We start from the raw sequence: 17500 nt of genomic DNA, 5'->3' as shown, positions 1-17500 counted from the left end.
GTGTTCAAGGTTTGAAATGATTATCTTTTTGTCATATATATTATATCTGTTTGGGCTTCTTGAAGCCCAACTGCACGTGAGGAGGTCGGGTACGCAGATGAGCTTCCCCGAGACGGTTTCTGACATTTTCTACAGAAATTCTTGCAAAGCCACAGTTTCATCAGCTGTCCAGGTTGCTGGTCTCAGACGATCTAGTAGGTGAAAAGGCAGGATGTAGAGGTCCTGGGCTGGCATGGTTACACGTGGTCTGCGTTTGTGAGGCCGGTTGGATGTACTGTCAAATTCGCTAAAACGACATTGGAGGTGCCTTATGGTAGAGAAATTAACAGTAAATTATCTGGCAACAGCTCTGGTGGACCTTCCTATAGTCAGCATGCCAATTGCACTCTCCCTTAGAACTTGAGACATCTGTGGCATTGTGTTGTTTGACAAAACTGCACAGTGTGGCCTTTTATTGTACCCAGTACAAGGTGCACCTGTGTAATGATAATTTATTGATGTGCCACACCTGTCAGGTGGATGGATTATCTTGGCAAAGAAGAAATTCTCACTAACAGGGATGTAAACACATTTGTGCACAACATTTGAGAGAAATACACTTTTTGTGTGTATGGAACATTTTGGGGAAATTGAAAAATGGGACCAAGGCTTTACATGTTGCGTTTATATTTTTGTTCAGTGTATATTATATATATATATATTTATAAAGACTCAAGAACACACACACACACGTGCATGCCTGCAGGCACAATACGCACACACAATGATGTACTACAGACCATCTCAGAGCTGAAGGAGGAGAAGGACTTTGTACTCAAAGTCTACACGTGAGTGACACGCAGGCACACACACACACACACACACACACACACACACACACACACACACACACACACACACACACACACACACACACACACACACACACACACACACACACAATTCCCTTCAGCATCCCTGTTTAGGCGATGACAGTCCTAACAGGCTGTCTGATTGGTCTGTTTAGGCGATGACAGTCCTAACAGGCTGTCTGATTGGTCTGTTTAGGTGATGTCAGTCCTAACAGGCTGTCTGATTGGTCTGTTTAGGTGATGACAGTCCTAACAGGCTGTCTGATTGGTCTGTTTAGGTGATGACAGTCCTAACAGGCTGTCTGATTGGTCTGTTTAGGTGATGTCAGTCCTAACAGGCTGTCTGATTGGTCTGTTAAGGTGATGACAGTCCTAACATGCTGTCTGATTGGTCTGTCTGATTGGTCTGTTTAGGTGATGACAGTCCTAACATGCTGTCTGATTGGTCTGTTTAGGTGATGTCAGTCCTAACAGGCTATCTGATTGGTCTGTTTAGGTGATAACACCTAATTTATAGAATATATAGAACTGACCCTGTTTATAGAACTGGCCCTGTTTATAGAACTGACCCTGTTGATAGAACTGACCCTGTTGATAGAACTGACCCTGGATAAAGAACTGACCCTGTTGATAGAACTGGCCCTGGATATAGAACTGACCCTGTTTATAGAACTGACCCTGTTGATAGAACTGACCCTGTTGATAGAACTGACCCTGTTTATAGAACTGACTCTGTTTATAGAACTGACCCTGTTGATAGAACTGACCCTGGATAAAGAACTGACCCTGTTTATAGGACTGACCCTGTTGATAGAACTGACCCTGTTTATAGAACTGACCCTGTTTATAGAACTGACCCTGGATATATAACTGACCCTGTTGATAGAACTGACCCTGGATATAGAACTGACCCTGTTTATAGAACTGACCCTGTTGATAGAACTGACCCTGTTTATAGAACTGACCCTGTTTATAGAACTGACCCTGTTGATAGAACTGACCCTGTTTATAGAACTGACCCTGTTTATAGAACTGACCCTGTTTATAGAACTGACCCTGGATATAGAACTGACCCTGTTTATAGAACTGACCCTGTTTATAGAACTGACCCTGGATATAGAACTGACCCTGGATATAGAACTGACCCTGGATATAGAACTGACCCTGTTTATAGAACTGACCCTGTTTATAGAACTGACCCTGGATATAGAACTGACCCTGGATATAGAACTGACCCTGGATATAGAACTGACCCTGTTTATAGAACTGACCCTGGATATAGAACTGACCCTGTTTATAGAACTGACCCTGGATATAGAACTGACCCTGGATATAGAACTGACCCTGGATATAGAACTGACCCTGTTTATAGAACTGACCCTGTTTATAGAACTGACCCTGGATATAGAACTGACCCTGTTTATAGAACTGACCCTGGATATAGAACTGACCCTGGATATAGAACTGACCCTGGATATAGAACTGACCCTGTTGATAGAACTGACCCTGGATATAGAACTGACCCTGTTGATAGAACTGACCCTGGATATAGAACTGACCCTGTTTATAGAACTGACCCTGTTGATAGAACTGACCCTGTTTATAGAACTGACCCTGGATATAGAACTGACCCTGTTTATAGAACTGACACTGGATATAGAACTGACCCTGGATATAGAACTGACCCTGTTTATAGAACTGACCCTGTTTATAGAACTGACCCTGGATATAGAACTGACCCTGTTGATAGAACTGACCCTGGATATAGAACTGACCCTGGATATAGAACTGACCCTGGATATAGAACTGACCCCGGATATAGAACTGACCCTGTTTATAGAACTGACCCTGTTTATAGAACTGACCCTGTTTATAGAACTGACCCTGGATATAGAACTGACCCTGTTTATAGAACTGACCCTGTTGATAGAACTGACCCTGTTTATAGAACTGACCCTGTTGATAGAACTGACCCTGGATATAGAACTGACCCTGGATATAGAACTGACCCTGTTTATAGAACTGACCCTGTTTATAGAACTGACCCTGGATATAGAACTGACCCTGTTTATAGAACTGACCCTAGACATAGAACTGACCCTGGATATAGAACTGACCATGGATATAGAACTGACCCTAGATATAGAACTGACCCTGTTTATAGAACTGACCCTGTTGATAGAACTGACCCTGGATATAGAACTGACCCTGGATATAGAACTGACCCTGTTTATAGAACTGACCCTGTTTATAGAACTGACCATGTTTATAGAACTGACCCTGTTTATAGAACTGACCCTGGATATAGAACTGACCCTGTTGATAGAACTGACCCTGTTTATAGAACTGACCCTGTTTATAGAACTGACCCTGTTTATAGAACTGACCCTGTTGATAGAACTGACCCTGGATATAGAACTGACCCTGTTGATAGAACTGACCCTGTTTATAGAACTGACCCTGTTTATAGAACTGACCCTGGATATAGAACTGACCCTGGATATAGAACTGACCCTGGATATAGAACTGACCCTGTTGATAGAACTGACCCTGGATATAGAACTGACCCTGTTGATAGAACTGACCCTGGATATAGAACTGACACTGTTGATAGAACTGACCCTGGATATAGAACTGACCCTGTTGATAGAACTGACCCTGTTGATAGAACTGACCCTGTTTATAGAACTGACCCTGTTTATAGAACTGACCCTGTTTATAGAACTGACCCTGGATATAGAACTGACCCTGTTGATAGAACTGACCCTGTTTATAGAACTGACCCTGTTGATAGAACTGACCCTGTTTATAGAACTGACCCTGTTTATAGATCTGACCCTGTTTATAGAACTGACCCTGTTTATAGAACTGACCCTGTTTATAGAACTGACCCTGGATATAGAACTGACCCTGTTTATAGAACTGACCCTGGATATAGAACTGACCCTGTTGATAGAACTGACCCTGGATATAGAACTGACCCTGGATATAGAACTGACCCTGGATATAGAACTGACCCCGGATATAGAACTGACCCTGTTTATAGAACTGACCCTGTTTATAGAACTGACCCTGTTTATAGAACTGACCCTGGATATAGAACTGACCCTGTTTATAGAACTGACCCTGTTGATAGAACTGACCCTGTTTATAGAACTGACCCTGTTGATAGAACTGACCCTGGAAATAGAACTGACCCTGGATATAGAACTGACCCTGTTTATAGAACTGACCCTGTTTATAGAACTGACCCTGGATATAGAACTGACCCTGTTTATAGAACTGACCCTAGACATAGAACTGACCCTGGATATAGAACTGACCATGGATATAGAACTGACCCTAGATATAGAACTGACCCTGTTTATAGAACTGACCCTGTTTATAGAACTGACCCTGTTGATAGAACTGACCCTGGATATAGAACTGACCCTGGATATAGAACTGACCCTGTTTATAGAACTGACCCTGTTTATAGAACTGACCCTGTTTATAGATCTGACCCTGTTTATAGAACTGACCCTGGATATAGAACTGACCCTGTTGATAGAACTGACCCTGTTTATAGAACTGACCCTGTTTATAGAACTGACCCTGTTTATAGAACTGACCCTGTTGATAGAACTGACCCTGGATATAGAACTGACCCTGTTGATAGAACTGACCCTGTTTATAGAACTGACCCTGTTTATAGAACTGACCATGGATATAGAACTGACCCTGGATATAGAACTGACCCTGGATATAGAACTGACCCTGTTGATAGAACTGACCCTGGATATAGAACTGACCCTGTTGATAGAACTGACCCTGGATATAGAACTGACACTGTTGATAGAACTGACCCTGGATATAGAACTGACCCTGTTGATAGAACTGACCCTGTTGATAGAACTGACCCTGTTTATAGAACTGACCCTGTTTATAGAACTGACCCTGTTTATAGAACTGACCCTGGATATAGAACTGACCCTGTTGATAGAACTGACCCTGTTTATAGAACTGACCCTGTTGATAGAACTGACCCTGTTTATAGAACTGACCCTGTTTATAGAACTGACCCTGTTTATAGAACTGACCCTGTTTATAGAACTGACCCTGTTTATAGAACTGACCCTGGATATAGAACTGACCCTGTTTATAGAACTGACCCTGGATATAGAACTGACCCTGTTGATAGAACTGACCCTGGATATAGAACTGACCCTGGAAATAGAACTGACCCTGGATATAGAACTGACCCCGGATATAGAACTGACCCTGTTTATAGAACTGACCCTGTTTATAGAACTGACCCTGTTTATAGAACTGACCCTGGATATATAACTGACCCTGTTTATAGAACTGACCCTGTTGATAGAACTGACCCTGTTTATAGAACTGACCCTGTTGATAGAACTGACCCTGGATATAGAACTGACCCTGGATATAGAACTGACCCTGTTTATAGAACTGACCCTGTTTATAGAACTGACCCTGGATATAGAACTGACCCTGTTTATAGAACTGACCCTAGACATAGAACTGACCCTGGATATAGAACTGACCCTGGATATAGAACTGACCATGGATATAGAACTGACCCTGTTTATAGAACTGACCCTGTTTATAGAACTGACCCTGTTGATAGAACTGACCCTGTTGATAGAACTGACCCTGTTTATAGAACTGACCCTATTAATAGAACTGACCCTGTTGATAGAACTGACCCTGTTTATAGAACTGACCCTGGATATAGAACTGACCCTGTTTATAGAACTGACCCTGTTTATAGAACTGACCCTGTTGATAGAACTGACCATGGATATAGAACTGACCCTAGATATAGAACTGACCCTGTTTATAGAACTGACCCTGGATATAGAACTGACCATGGATATAGAACTGACCCTAGATATAGAACTGACCCTGTTTATAGATCTGACCCTGTTTATAGATCTGACCCTGTTGATAGAACTGACCCTGTTTATAGAACTGACCCTGTTTATAGAACTGACCCTGGATATAGAACTGACCCTGTTTATAGAACTGACCCTGGATATAGATCTGACCCTGTTCATTGTGTGTTTTTCGTGTGTTTATAAAACATATATATATATTGATAGTAAATACTGCACGGTTGGGAAGGGCTTGTTCAGCATTTCACTACAAAACTACAACTTGAACGTCCAGAGCGACACGCCACACACTTTACTTGGTCAGAAAAAAAAGCCAGAGACATCTCAAGTTGACACAACATTTTTTGCATAGAAGCGACACTCAAGATCGCAGATGTACTCACCACGTAGAGTTGCTTCCACGAGAGGGCCCATTCCTGCAGAGTGGAGGTCACCTCCGTCACGATGGGGTCTTCCAGCGATACCACCGTCTCATACTGCCTGTAGAACACACACAGTAACTGAAGGAAAGCTCTTTGAAACTAGTTGGTGAGGTCGCTTGTGTCTGTCTGTGTCTTGTGTACCCCCCCCCCCCCCCCCTTTGAAACTAGTTGGTGAAACATTTTGAACTGACCATGTCAGGTATCTAAACATGTACACACACACACACACACACACACACACACACACACACACACACACACACACACACACACACACACACACACACACACACACACACACACACACACACACACACACCAAGATGATTAACCACACAGCATCAACACGGGGGGTGTGTGTGTGTGTGTGTGCGTGTGTGCGTGCGTGCGTGCGTGCGTGCGTGTGTGTGTGTGTGTACATGTTTAGATACCTGACATGCTGTCAAAGTGTTTCTATCTACACCCAACAGACTATTATTATATAAATGTCCCTGCTGAATCATTCAGACGTTTTAAAATGGCTTTGTCAAAAAAACAAAAAAACTGCCATTCTACAGCCCTCACAGCCTAACCCCCTCCCTCACAGCCTAACCCCCTCCCTCACAGCCTAACCCCCTCCCTCGCAGCCTAACCCCCTCCCTCACAGCCTAACCCCCTCCCTCGCAGCCTAACCCCCTCCCTCGCAGCCTAACCCCCGTCCCTCACAGCCTAACCCCGTCCCTCACAGCCTAACCCCCCCCTCACAGCCTAACCCCGTCCCTCACAGCCTAACCCCCTCCCTCACAGCCTAACCCCCTCCCTCACAGCCTAACCCCCTCCCTCACAGCCTAACCCCCTCCCTCGCAGCCTAACCCCCTTCCTCACAGCCTAACCCCCTCCCTCACAGCCTAACCCCCTCCCTCGCAGCCTAACCCCCTCCCTCGCAGCCTAACCCCCTCCCTCACAGCCTAACCGCTCTCTCACAGCCTAACCCCCTTCCCTCACAGCCTAACCCCTCTCCCACAGCCAAACCCCCTCCCTCACAGCCTATCCCTCTCCCTCACAATCTAACCCCTCTCCCACAGCCTAACCCCCTCCCTCACAGCCTAACCCCCTTCCCTCGCAGCCTAACCCCTCTCTCACAGCTTAACCCCCTCCCTCACAGCATAACCCCCTCCCTCACAGCCTAACCCCTCCCTCACAGCCTAACCCCCCTCCCTCACAGCCTAACCCCCTCCCTCACAGCCTAACCGCTCTCTCACAGCCTAAGCCCCTCCCTCACAGCCTAACCCCCTCCCTCGCAGCCTAACCCCCTCCCCCGCAGCCTAACCCCCTCCCTCGCAGCCTAACCCCCTCCCTCGCAGCCTAACCCCCTCCCTCACAGCCTAACTCCCTCCCTCACAGCCTAACCCCCTCCCTCACAGCCTAACCCCTCTCCCACAGCCTAACCCCTCTCTCACAGCCTAACCCCCTCCCTCACAGCCTAACCCCCTCTCTCACAGCCTAACCCCTCCCTCACAGCATAACCCCCTTCCCTCACAGCCTAACCCCTCCCTAACAGCCAACCCCCTCCCTTACAGCCTAACCCCCTCCCTTACAGCCTAACCCCCTCCCATCTCCTCTCTGTCTGTCAATTCAATTCAACTCAAGGGGCTTTATTGGCATGGGAAACACAAGTTAACATTGCCAAAGCAAGTGAAGTAGATAATATACAAAAGTGAAATAAACAATAAAAATGAACAGTAAACATTACACACACAGAAGTTCCAAAATAATAAAGATATTACAAATGTAGTATTATGTACAAATGGTTAAAGTACACATGGGAAAATAAATAAGCATAAATATAGCTTGTATTTACAATGGTGTTTGTTCTTCACTGGTTGACCTTTTCTTGTGGCAACAGGTCACAAATCTTGCTGCTGTGATGGCACAATGTGTCAAGTAATTATCTTTTTAGTTTTCTCATGATTTGGTTGGGTCTAATTGTGTTGCTGTCCTGAGGAAATGTACGAGTCTGCTGTTGATGATAATGCAGAGGATTTTCCCAAGGTTGCTGTTGACGCATATCCCTCGGTAGTTATTGGGATCAAATTTGTTTCCACTTTTGTGGATTGGGGTGATCAGTCCTCGGTTCCAAATATTGGGGAAGATGCCAGAGCTGAGGATGATGGTAAAGAGTTTAAGTATAGCCAATTGGAATTTGTTTTCTGTATATTTGATCATTTCATTGAGGATACCATCAACACCACAGGCCTTTTTGGGTTGGAGAGATTGTATTTTGTCCTGTAGCCCATTCAAATCAAATCAAGTTGATTTTATATAGCCCTTCGTACATCAGCTAATATCTCGAAGTGCTGTACAGAAACCCAGCCTAAAACCCCAAACAGCAAGCAATGCAGGTGTAGAAGGACGGTGGCTGGGAAAAACTCCCTAGAAAGGCCAAAACCTAGGAAGAAACCTAGAGAGGAACCAGGCTATGAGGGATGGCCAGTCCTCTTCTGGCTGTGCCGGGTGGAGATTATAACAGAACATGGCCAAGATGTTGTTCATAAATGACCAGCATGGTCAAATAATAATCAGGAATAAATGTCAATTGGCTTTTCATAGCCGATCATTAAGATTTGAAAACAGCATGTCTGGGACAGGTAGCACGTCCGGTGGACAGGTCAGGGTTCCATAACCGCAGGCAGAGGTATTCAAGGTATTCAAGGTAATCAAGGTATTCAAGGTATTCAAGGTAATTGGAGAATCCAGTGGGATCTGGTAGTCGTTAATAGTTGATTCTAAGATTTGTATTTGATCATTTATTATTTGTATATATGTATTTGTGTATTTTTTGTGTATTTTGTGTATTTGTGTATTGTTTTTGTGTATTTTTGTGTATTTGTGTATTTGTGTATTTGTGTACATATGTATTTGATCATGTATATGTTTTTGCTGTTTGTTCTTTGTTATAGAGCCAAAAAGATTGGAGAGGTGGTTTACCCATACATCTCCATTTTGGATAGATAATTCTTTGTGTTGTTGTTTGTTTAGTGTTTTCCAATTTTCCCAGAAGTGTTCAGTCTATTGATTCTTCAATTACATTGAGCTGATTTCTAACGTGCTGTTCCTTCTTTTTCCGTAGTGTTTTTCTGTATTGTTTCAGTGATTCACCATAGTGAAGGCGTAGACTCAGGTTTTCTGTATTGTTTTAGTGATTCACCATAGTGAAGGCGTAGACTCAGGTTTTCTGTATTGTTTTAGTGATTCACCATAGTGAAGGAGTAGACTCAGGTTTTCTGAGTCTCTATGTTTTTGGTTTGATAGGTTTTTCAATTTCTTTCTTAGATTTTTGCATTCTTCATCAAACCATTTGTCGTTGTTGTTCATTTTCTTCGGTTTTCTATTTGAGATTTTTAGATTTAATAGGGAAGCTGAGAGGTTAGATAAACTGTTTAGGTTTTCTACTGCCAAGTTTACACCTTCACTATTACAGTTAAATATTTTGTCCAGGAAGTTGTCTAAAAGGGATTGAATTTGTTGTTGCCTAATTGTTTTCTGGTAGGTTTCCACACTACATTACTTCCATCTATAGCATTTCTTAATATTATTCAGTTCCTTTGGCTTTGATGCCTCATGATTGAGTATTGCTCTGTTCAAGTAGACTGTGATTTTGCTGTGATCTGATAGGAGTGTCTGTGGGCTGACTGTGAACGCTCTGAGAGACTCTGGGTTGAGGTCAGTGATAAAGTAGTCTACAGTGCTACTGCCAAGAGATGAGCTATAGGTTTACCTACCATAGGAGTCCCCTCGAAGCCAACCATTGACTATGTACATACGAGCGTGCGACAGAGCTGCAGGAGATGTGACCTGTTTTGTTGGTTATGTTGTCATAGTTGTGTCAAGGGGGGCATATGGGGGAGGGAATGCTGTCACCTCCAGGTAGGTTTTTGTCCCCCTGTGTGCTGAGGGTGTCAGGTTCTTGTCCAGTTCTGGCGTTTTGGTCGCCACAGACTAGAACATGTCCCTGGGCCTGGAAATGATTGATTTCTCCCTCCAGAGTGGAGAAGCTGTCTTCATTAAAGTATGGGGATTCTAGTGTGGGGATATAGGTAGCACACAGGATGGAGAAGCTGTCTTCATTAAAGGGGATTCTACTGGGGGATATAGGTAGCTCACAGGAGGACATTTTTCTCCGTTGAGATCATTTCCTTTTGAATTTCTAGCCAAATGTAAAATGTTCCTGTTTTGATTAATTTAATGGAGTGAGTTAGGTCTGCTCTATATCAAATTAGCATACCCCCTGAGTCCCTTCCCTGTTTCACACCTGGTAGTTTGGTGGATGGGACTACCAGCTCTCTGTAACCTAGAGGGCAACCAGTGGGTCCGTCTCCTCTATACCACCCACCTGGTAGTGTGGTGGATGGGACTACCAGCTCTCTGTAACCTAGAGGGCAACCAGTGGGTCCGTCTCCTCTATACCATGTTTCACACCTGGTAGTTTGGTGGATGGGACTACCAGTTCTCTGTAACCTAGAGGGAAACCAGTGGGTCCGTCTCCTCTATACCATGTTTCACACCTGGTAGTTTGGTGGATGGGACTACCAGCTCTCTGTAACCTAGAGGGCAACCAGTGGGTCCGTCTCCTCTATACCACCCACCTGGTAGTGTGATGGATGGGACTACCAGCTCTCTGTAACCTAGAGGGCAACCAGTGGGTCCATCTCCTCTATACCATGTTTCACACCTGGTAGTTTGGTGGATGGGACTACCAGCTCTCTGTAACCTAGAGGGCAACCAGTGGGTCCGTCTCCTCTATACCACCCACCTGGTAGTGTGGTGGATGGGACTACCAGCTCTCTGTAACCTAGAGGGCAACCAGTGGGTCCGTTTCCTCTATACCATGTTTCACACCTGGTAGTTTGGTGGATGGGACTACCAGCTCTCTGTAACCTAGAGGGCAACCAGTGGGTCCGTCTCCTCTATACCATGTTTCACACCTGGTAGTTTGGTGGATGGGACTACCAGCTCTCTGTAACCTAGAGGGCAACCAGTGGGTCCGTCTCCTCTATACCATGTTTCTTGTAGGATAACAATGTCTGTATTTCTGATTTGTTTGATGAAGTCCAGGTTCCTGCTCTTTAGGCCAAAGACAGATGACCTCAGGCCTTGGATATTCAAGGATGATATAGTGAAGGCTTTGTGTTCCATAGAGTGTCTATTGTTGTTGGTCGTGTGGTTTGGCCTCAGGTCAGTAAGTGTGAGCAGAGCCTGCTGAGCATCTGGTACATGCCATTGGCTTGGGCTAGTGTAAGAGAGGGGGTTGGGCCTCTTTGCCCGCTCACGACCTGGGCGTGTGTGTGACTTCCATGTTGAGGCTCTCTTTGTGGGAGTGGGGGGCATGGGGTGGGCCGGAGGGGCATAGGTCTGATCTGAGGGAGCCTAAATGGGGTATGGACATGATTGACTTGGGGGGGTGTTGATTGGTTGGGGTGGGGGTGTGTATGTGGCTGGTGGTTTTGTGGTCTGGATGTAGGTTCCCTCAGCGTGGGTCCTCTATGTGTAGGTTCGGGGGGGTCCCGCAGGTCTGGCAGGGTGTCTCGCTGGTCTGGGCGGGGTGTCTATTGATCTGCTGCTCCTGTGTGAGGTGTACAGGAGCGTTTGAGAGCGATGTCCTTTAGGGTCCGGGTGAAGGTGGGCACTGCTGCCTTGTAGAGGTGGACCTGGTCATAGAGGCTGTTCAAGTCCAGGGTGGAGTGGTGGGCCAGGAAAACATTTGGTTTTGAGGCACAGTCACGGGAAATGCTTGCGTTTACCCGCTGTATTGTAGCAGGGTGGAAGTCTTTTCGTGGTAGCAGGGTGGAGATTACCACTTGTGCGTTGGGGAAAGTAGAAGAAGCTTTTTGAATCACTCCCTTCAGTGCTGTGGCCACCCTTTCCTGCTGTGTTCTCAGGTGGTTTGTGCCTGTGTGTATAATCATGTGGCTGGGTGACCCTAGTTGGTCCTCAGACAGAAGGTCTAGGGCGCGCTGAGTCTTTGGACACCAGAGTTTAGTTTATTTTCTTGTATATATTTACCATTTGAGTCCATAAGGAGTACAATATGTGTCTTGTGTATGTCCTCAATTGGTGTGGGGGGTTGCCAGGTTGCAGCTGTGCGTGTAAAGTCATCTGAATCCTGAATCCTGAATAATCAACACGAGGTGTAGGCGCGAAGCTCATCTCCCAGACAATCACTGGTACGGCTGATTAGCTGTCTTAAGTCAGATATCGAGAAAAGTGAATCTAAGAGGGACCATCATATTACTCTTCTCAAATCACTGTAGTATGCTACTCTCATCACCCCAATGGCAGAAATGTTCTTTTAGACATATAATGTACTATGCATTATGTGGGTTGAATGCTGTAACAACACAGAATAACACAATACAAACACCACGATGGTAGTTGACTGTTCATTACACTTATTAACCATCATTTATTCACATCACTTTACTAAAATATTTCAGTTGTGTATTTTACATTCGTTTTATTTGATGACTTTAATTATTTCATTCAAAGTCATCATCTCATCTCTATAGAGCTGCTCTCTGACAAAATCACTATTTTAGTAGTTCTTCAAAGTAAATAAGGCCTACTTTTATGACTGCTACATTTATGACCAACTATCAATCACTTAGATCATGTATTTTCAGGTAGAGAAACCTCACGAAGCAACAGCTGCTCTCTATCCCTCTCCATCGGGCATTCTTCTGTCTCTTCTCTCCGTCTCCATGTCTGCACCACGCAGACTGGACAAGTAGGCGCGCAATGGATTATGGTCATTGTAGTTAATTACCACATTTTCTGCGTCAAACTATGTAGACTGTTGGCCTGGTGGAAACTTCAATTCCCTACTATATCACACAGTTCGGGCTTGATCTAATTTATCTCTAGAGAAACTGCGCATTGCGCACACAGAAAAAAACACATTCGAATAATTGAACTGAGGTCGGTAAATTGGTTGTTTAAAAAATGAAAAAATACCCAAAATGATTTATGTCACTTTATTTACCAAGTAAATCAAATCTGGGTTCAGTTAGTATTTGTTTTCTTTCAAACACTTTAGCGATCCTTGCTTGAGCAAGTATGGCCCAGCGAAACTAAATAGTCCCAAAAATGCAACCTCCACCTGTCTGACACCACAAACAGACTCAATAAAATGCAGATCGTTTTTCTGAACTGAAAACAGATATTATTTCCTACTGGATCTCTATAGAATAGCTGTGGGTCATAATGAACCCATTGTATCACATATCAATCTTCAGGGGCCATGTTCTCATCTTAAATGTAATCTATGCCTTATATGATATCTATTAGACCAATGCACATTCACATACAACACATAAGGATCACTGACTGAGTAGATGACACAATACATATAGATCACTGTGTGAGTCGATGATACAATACATACAGATCACTGTGTGAGTAGATGACACAATACATACAGATCACTGTGTGAGTAGATGACACAATACATACAGATCACTGACTGAGTCGATGATACAATGCATATAGATCACTGTGTGAGTAGATGACACAATACATACAGATCACTGACTGAGTCGATGATACAATGCATATAGATCACTGTGTGAGTAGATGACACAATACATACAGATCACTGACTGAGTCGATGATACAATGCATATAGATCACTGTGTGAGTAGATGACACAATACATACAGATCACTGTGTGAGTGACATATTAAGTACTGTACCGATCCATCAAGTACATTACAGAAAATTGAACTAACTTCTGGGATCAGATAGACATTGGAGGAGAAGAGGAAGAGACAGTGGAGGAGAAGAGGTAGAGAGACAGAGGAAGAGAGGAAGAGGAAGAGACAGAGGAGGAGAGACAGAGGAAGAGAGATAGAGGAGGAGAGACAGAGGAGGAGAGAGAGGAAGAGAGACAGAGGAGGAGAGACAGAGGAAGAGATACAGAGGAAGAGAGACAGAGGAGGAGAGACAGAGGAGGAGAGAGAGGAAGAGAGACAGAGGAGGAGAGACAGAGGAAGAGATACAGAGGAAGAGAGACAGAGGAAGAGAGACAGAGGAAGAGAGACAGAGGAGGAGAAGAGGAAGAGGAAGAGAGACAGTGGAGGAGAAGAGGAAGAGGAAGAGATACAGTGGAGGAGAAGAGGAAGAGGAAGAGAGACAGAGGAGGAGAGGAGGAAGAGAGACAGAGGAGGAGAAGAGGACGAGGAGGAGAGACAGAGGAGGAGAAGAGGAAGATAGACAGAGGAGGAGAAGAGGTAGATACATTATACTTCTATATCTCCCTCTCTTTTCCACCCTATCCTGCCCTGCCTTCCTCTCCCTCCATTTCTCTCTACCTCTACTCCCCCCCTCCTGCCCTGCCTCCTCTTCTCTCTTCCCTCTCTTCCCTCTCTGTCTATCCCTGCCTTTCTCCAAACTCAAATTCGTAAAATGTATTTGTTACGTTACCCATAAAACACAGAATATTGTTAGAATATTAGTGCTGAGTTTCCCCATATCTTTAAGGATTACAGTTGACCCACAACTAAAAAATGTAGCCCTCATTATTTTAATTACAAGTAGACGGCCAACACTTGGAAAAAATATCTATTACAATTACATTTACATAATGTTTTAAAAGCGTTTATTTTAGTTCATATTAATAGATGTAACAGATGTCTTAATTTGCATAACGGTATTAATTAAAAACACAGAGAGACAAATTAATTGGATTTACAATCCTTTACAATTTCCAAGTACCTCTCCTAAGGGGATATGAAAAAAAGAAAATAAGCATTTTGAGTTTTAAAATATGTATTCTTGGACTTGGAATCGCATTGGAAAAGGGGCTGGCGTATCGTATTTTGTATTTTGCTGTTCAAGATAAATAATCAGATTTCGAGACAATAGTTGTTTAAATACTTTTCACTGGATGGCTGAGACAAAGAAAGACTCGCAGGGACTCTATGAATAAAATATAACCACCAGTAGCAAGAAAATATATTGTATCTTGTCTAGCCTGGTTACAGATAGAGTAGGTAAATATTGTATCTTGTCTAGCCTGGTTACAGATAGAGTAAGAATATATTGTATCTTGTCTAGCCTGGTTACAGATAGAGTACGAATATATTGTATCTTGTCTAGCCTGGTTACAGATAGAGGAAGAATATATTGTATCTTGTCTAGCCTGGTTACAGATAGAGTAAGAATATATTGTATCTTGTCTAGCCTGGTTACAGATAGAGTAAGAATATATTGTATCTTGTCTAGCCTGGTTACAGATAGAGTAAGAATATATTGTATCTTGTCTAGCCTGGTTACAGATAGAGTAAGTAAATATATTGTATCTTGTCTAGCCTGGCTGTAGATCTAGTAAGTAAATATATTGTATCTTGTCTAGCCTGGCTGTAGATCTAGTAAGTAAATATATTGGAACTTGTCTAGCCTGGCTGTAGATCTAGTAAGTAAATACATTGTATCTTGTCGAGCCTGGCTGTAGATCTAGTAAGTAAATACATTGTCTCCGACAACTCTTATGGTCATTGTTACAGATGCACATCTTAATTTGACCCAGCTTCTCACAGAAGGAAAATAATCCTGCAGCAATAGCAAATGTGAATTATTATGTGGACAGCTGTAGATTCCCTGTACCACCATGCTACATAACTGTTAACTAGACAGCGTACATGTAGATGTAGCACAAAGTAAGAACCTCTGCAGACAGACAGAGTAGAGCACAGGGCCAGCAAGATAGCAGATATACAGGGAGGGAGGGATGAGAGGAGGAGAGAGGGATGAGAGGAGAGAGGAGAGAAGGAGAGAGGGATGAGATGAGAGGAGAGGAGGGGAGAGGGATGAGAGGAGGGGAGGGAGGAGAGAGGGATGAGAGGAAGAGAGAAGGATGAGAGGGATGAGAGGAGGAGAGAGGGATGAAAGGAGGAGAGGAGAGGATGAGAGAGGGAGGAAAGGAGGAGAGAGAGGAGAGGAGGAGAGAGAGATGAGAGGAGGAGAGAGGGAGGAGAGAGGGAGGAGAGGAGGAGAGAGGGAGGAGAGGAGGAGAGAGGGAGGAGAGAGGGATGAGAGGAGGAGAGAGGGATGAGAGGAGAGAAGAGAGAAGGAGAGAGGGATGAGATGAGAGGAGAGGAGGGGAGAGGGATGAGAGGAGGGGAGAGGGAGGAGAGAGGGATGAGAGGATGAGAGAAGGATGAGAGGAGGAGAGAGGGAGGAGAGAGGGATGAGAGGAGGAGAGAGGGAGGAAAGGAGGAGAGAGGGAGGAAAGGAGGAGAGAGAGGAGAGGAGGAGCGAGAGATGAGAGGAGCAGAGAGGGAGGAGAGGAGGAGAGAGAGATGAGAGGATGAGGGAGGGATGAGAGGTGGAGGGAGGGATGAGAGGAGGGGGAGGAGAGAGGGATGAGATGAGGAGAGAGGGATGAGAGGAGGGATGAGAGGAGGAGAGAGGGATGAGAGGAGGAGAGAGGGATGAGAGGAGGAGAAAGGGAGGAGAGGAGGAGAGAGGGAGGAGAGGAGGAGACGAGATGAGGAGAGAGGGAGGAAAGGAGGAGAGAGAGGGGAGGAGAGAGGGAGGAGAGGAGGAGAGAGGGTGGAGAGGAGAGAGGGAGGAAAAGAAGAGAGAGAGAGAGAGAGAGAGAGAGAGAGAGAGAGAGAGAGAGAGAGAGAGAGAGAGAGAGAGAGAGGGAGAAGAGGAGAGAGGGATGAGAGGAGGAGGGCGGGATGAGAGGTGTGGGGAAAAGATGAGTAATAAGGGAGGCAGAGATGAATGAATAATATGCATGTTCTTCACAGCATCTCGCCTCGTCCCTCCATCCCTCTCTTCTCCTCATCCCTTTCTCTCCTCATCCCTCACTCCTCTCCCCTCCTCTCTCCTCCATCCCTCTTCTCCACTCCCCACCTCACTCCTCTCCCCACCTCTCTCCTCCATCCCTCTCTCCTCTCCCATCCTCTGTCCTCATCCCTCTCTCCTCTCCCCTCCTCTCTCCTCATCCCTCTCTCCTCTCCCCCCCTCTCTCCTCCATCCCTCTCTCCCCTCCCCTCCTCTCCTCTCCATCCCTCTCTCTCTCCCCTCCTCTCCCCTCCATCCCTCTCTCCTCTCCTCTCTCCCCCATCCCTCTCTCCTCTCCTCTCCCCTCCCCTCGCCACAATCCCTCTTCCATTTCTCCTCTCATCAGAGAAAACAGTTTGTTATAATTGATATAGGGGTTCTTACCCTCTGTTGGTTACCATGGCCTTCTTCAAGTGGACGTAGCTGGTTGGGAAGATCCCCTGGGAAAAGAAAAGAGAAAATCACACCTATTAACTAACACTCAACACCACGCTACTGCTGA

The 17500-nt window shown here is 44.8% G+C and overlaps 1 protein-coding gene across 8 annotated transcripts in view; it reads right to left on the bottom strand.

The window, feature by feature from the left end:
• LOC129851369 (dedicator of cytokinesis protein 3-like) overlaps positions 1-17500 on the bottom strand; it is a 368511-nt gene that overhangs the window by 173696 nt on the left and 177315 nt on the right. For all 8 annotated transcript variants that reach the window (XM_055917869.1, XM_055917864.1, XM_055917866.1 and 5 more), the window contains exons 4-5: positions 17383-17438; positions 6133-6229 (exon numbers count right to left, since the gene is read on the bottom strand). In XM_055917869.1, coding sequence (XP_055773844.1) covers positions 6133-6229; positions 17383-17438 — 153 coding nt within the window. The remainder of the gene's footprint in view (positions 1-6132; positions 6230-17382; positions 17439-17500) is intronic.

The sequence above is a fragment of the Salvelinus fontinalis genome, chromosome 3 (assembly GCF_029448725.1).
Source record: "Salvelinus fontinalis isolate EN_2023a chromosome 3, ASM2944872v1, whole genome shotgun sequence".
In the NCBI taxonomy this organism is placed as follows: domain Eukaryota; kingdom Metazoa; phylum Chordata; class Actinopteri; order Salmoniformes; family Salmonidae; genus Salvelinus; species Salvelinus fontinalis.
Note: the sequence above shows the minus strand (reverse complement) of the source record. Positions and strands in the feature narration are given on the sequence as shown.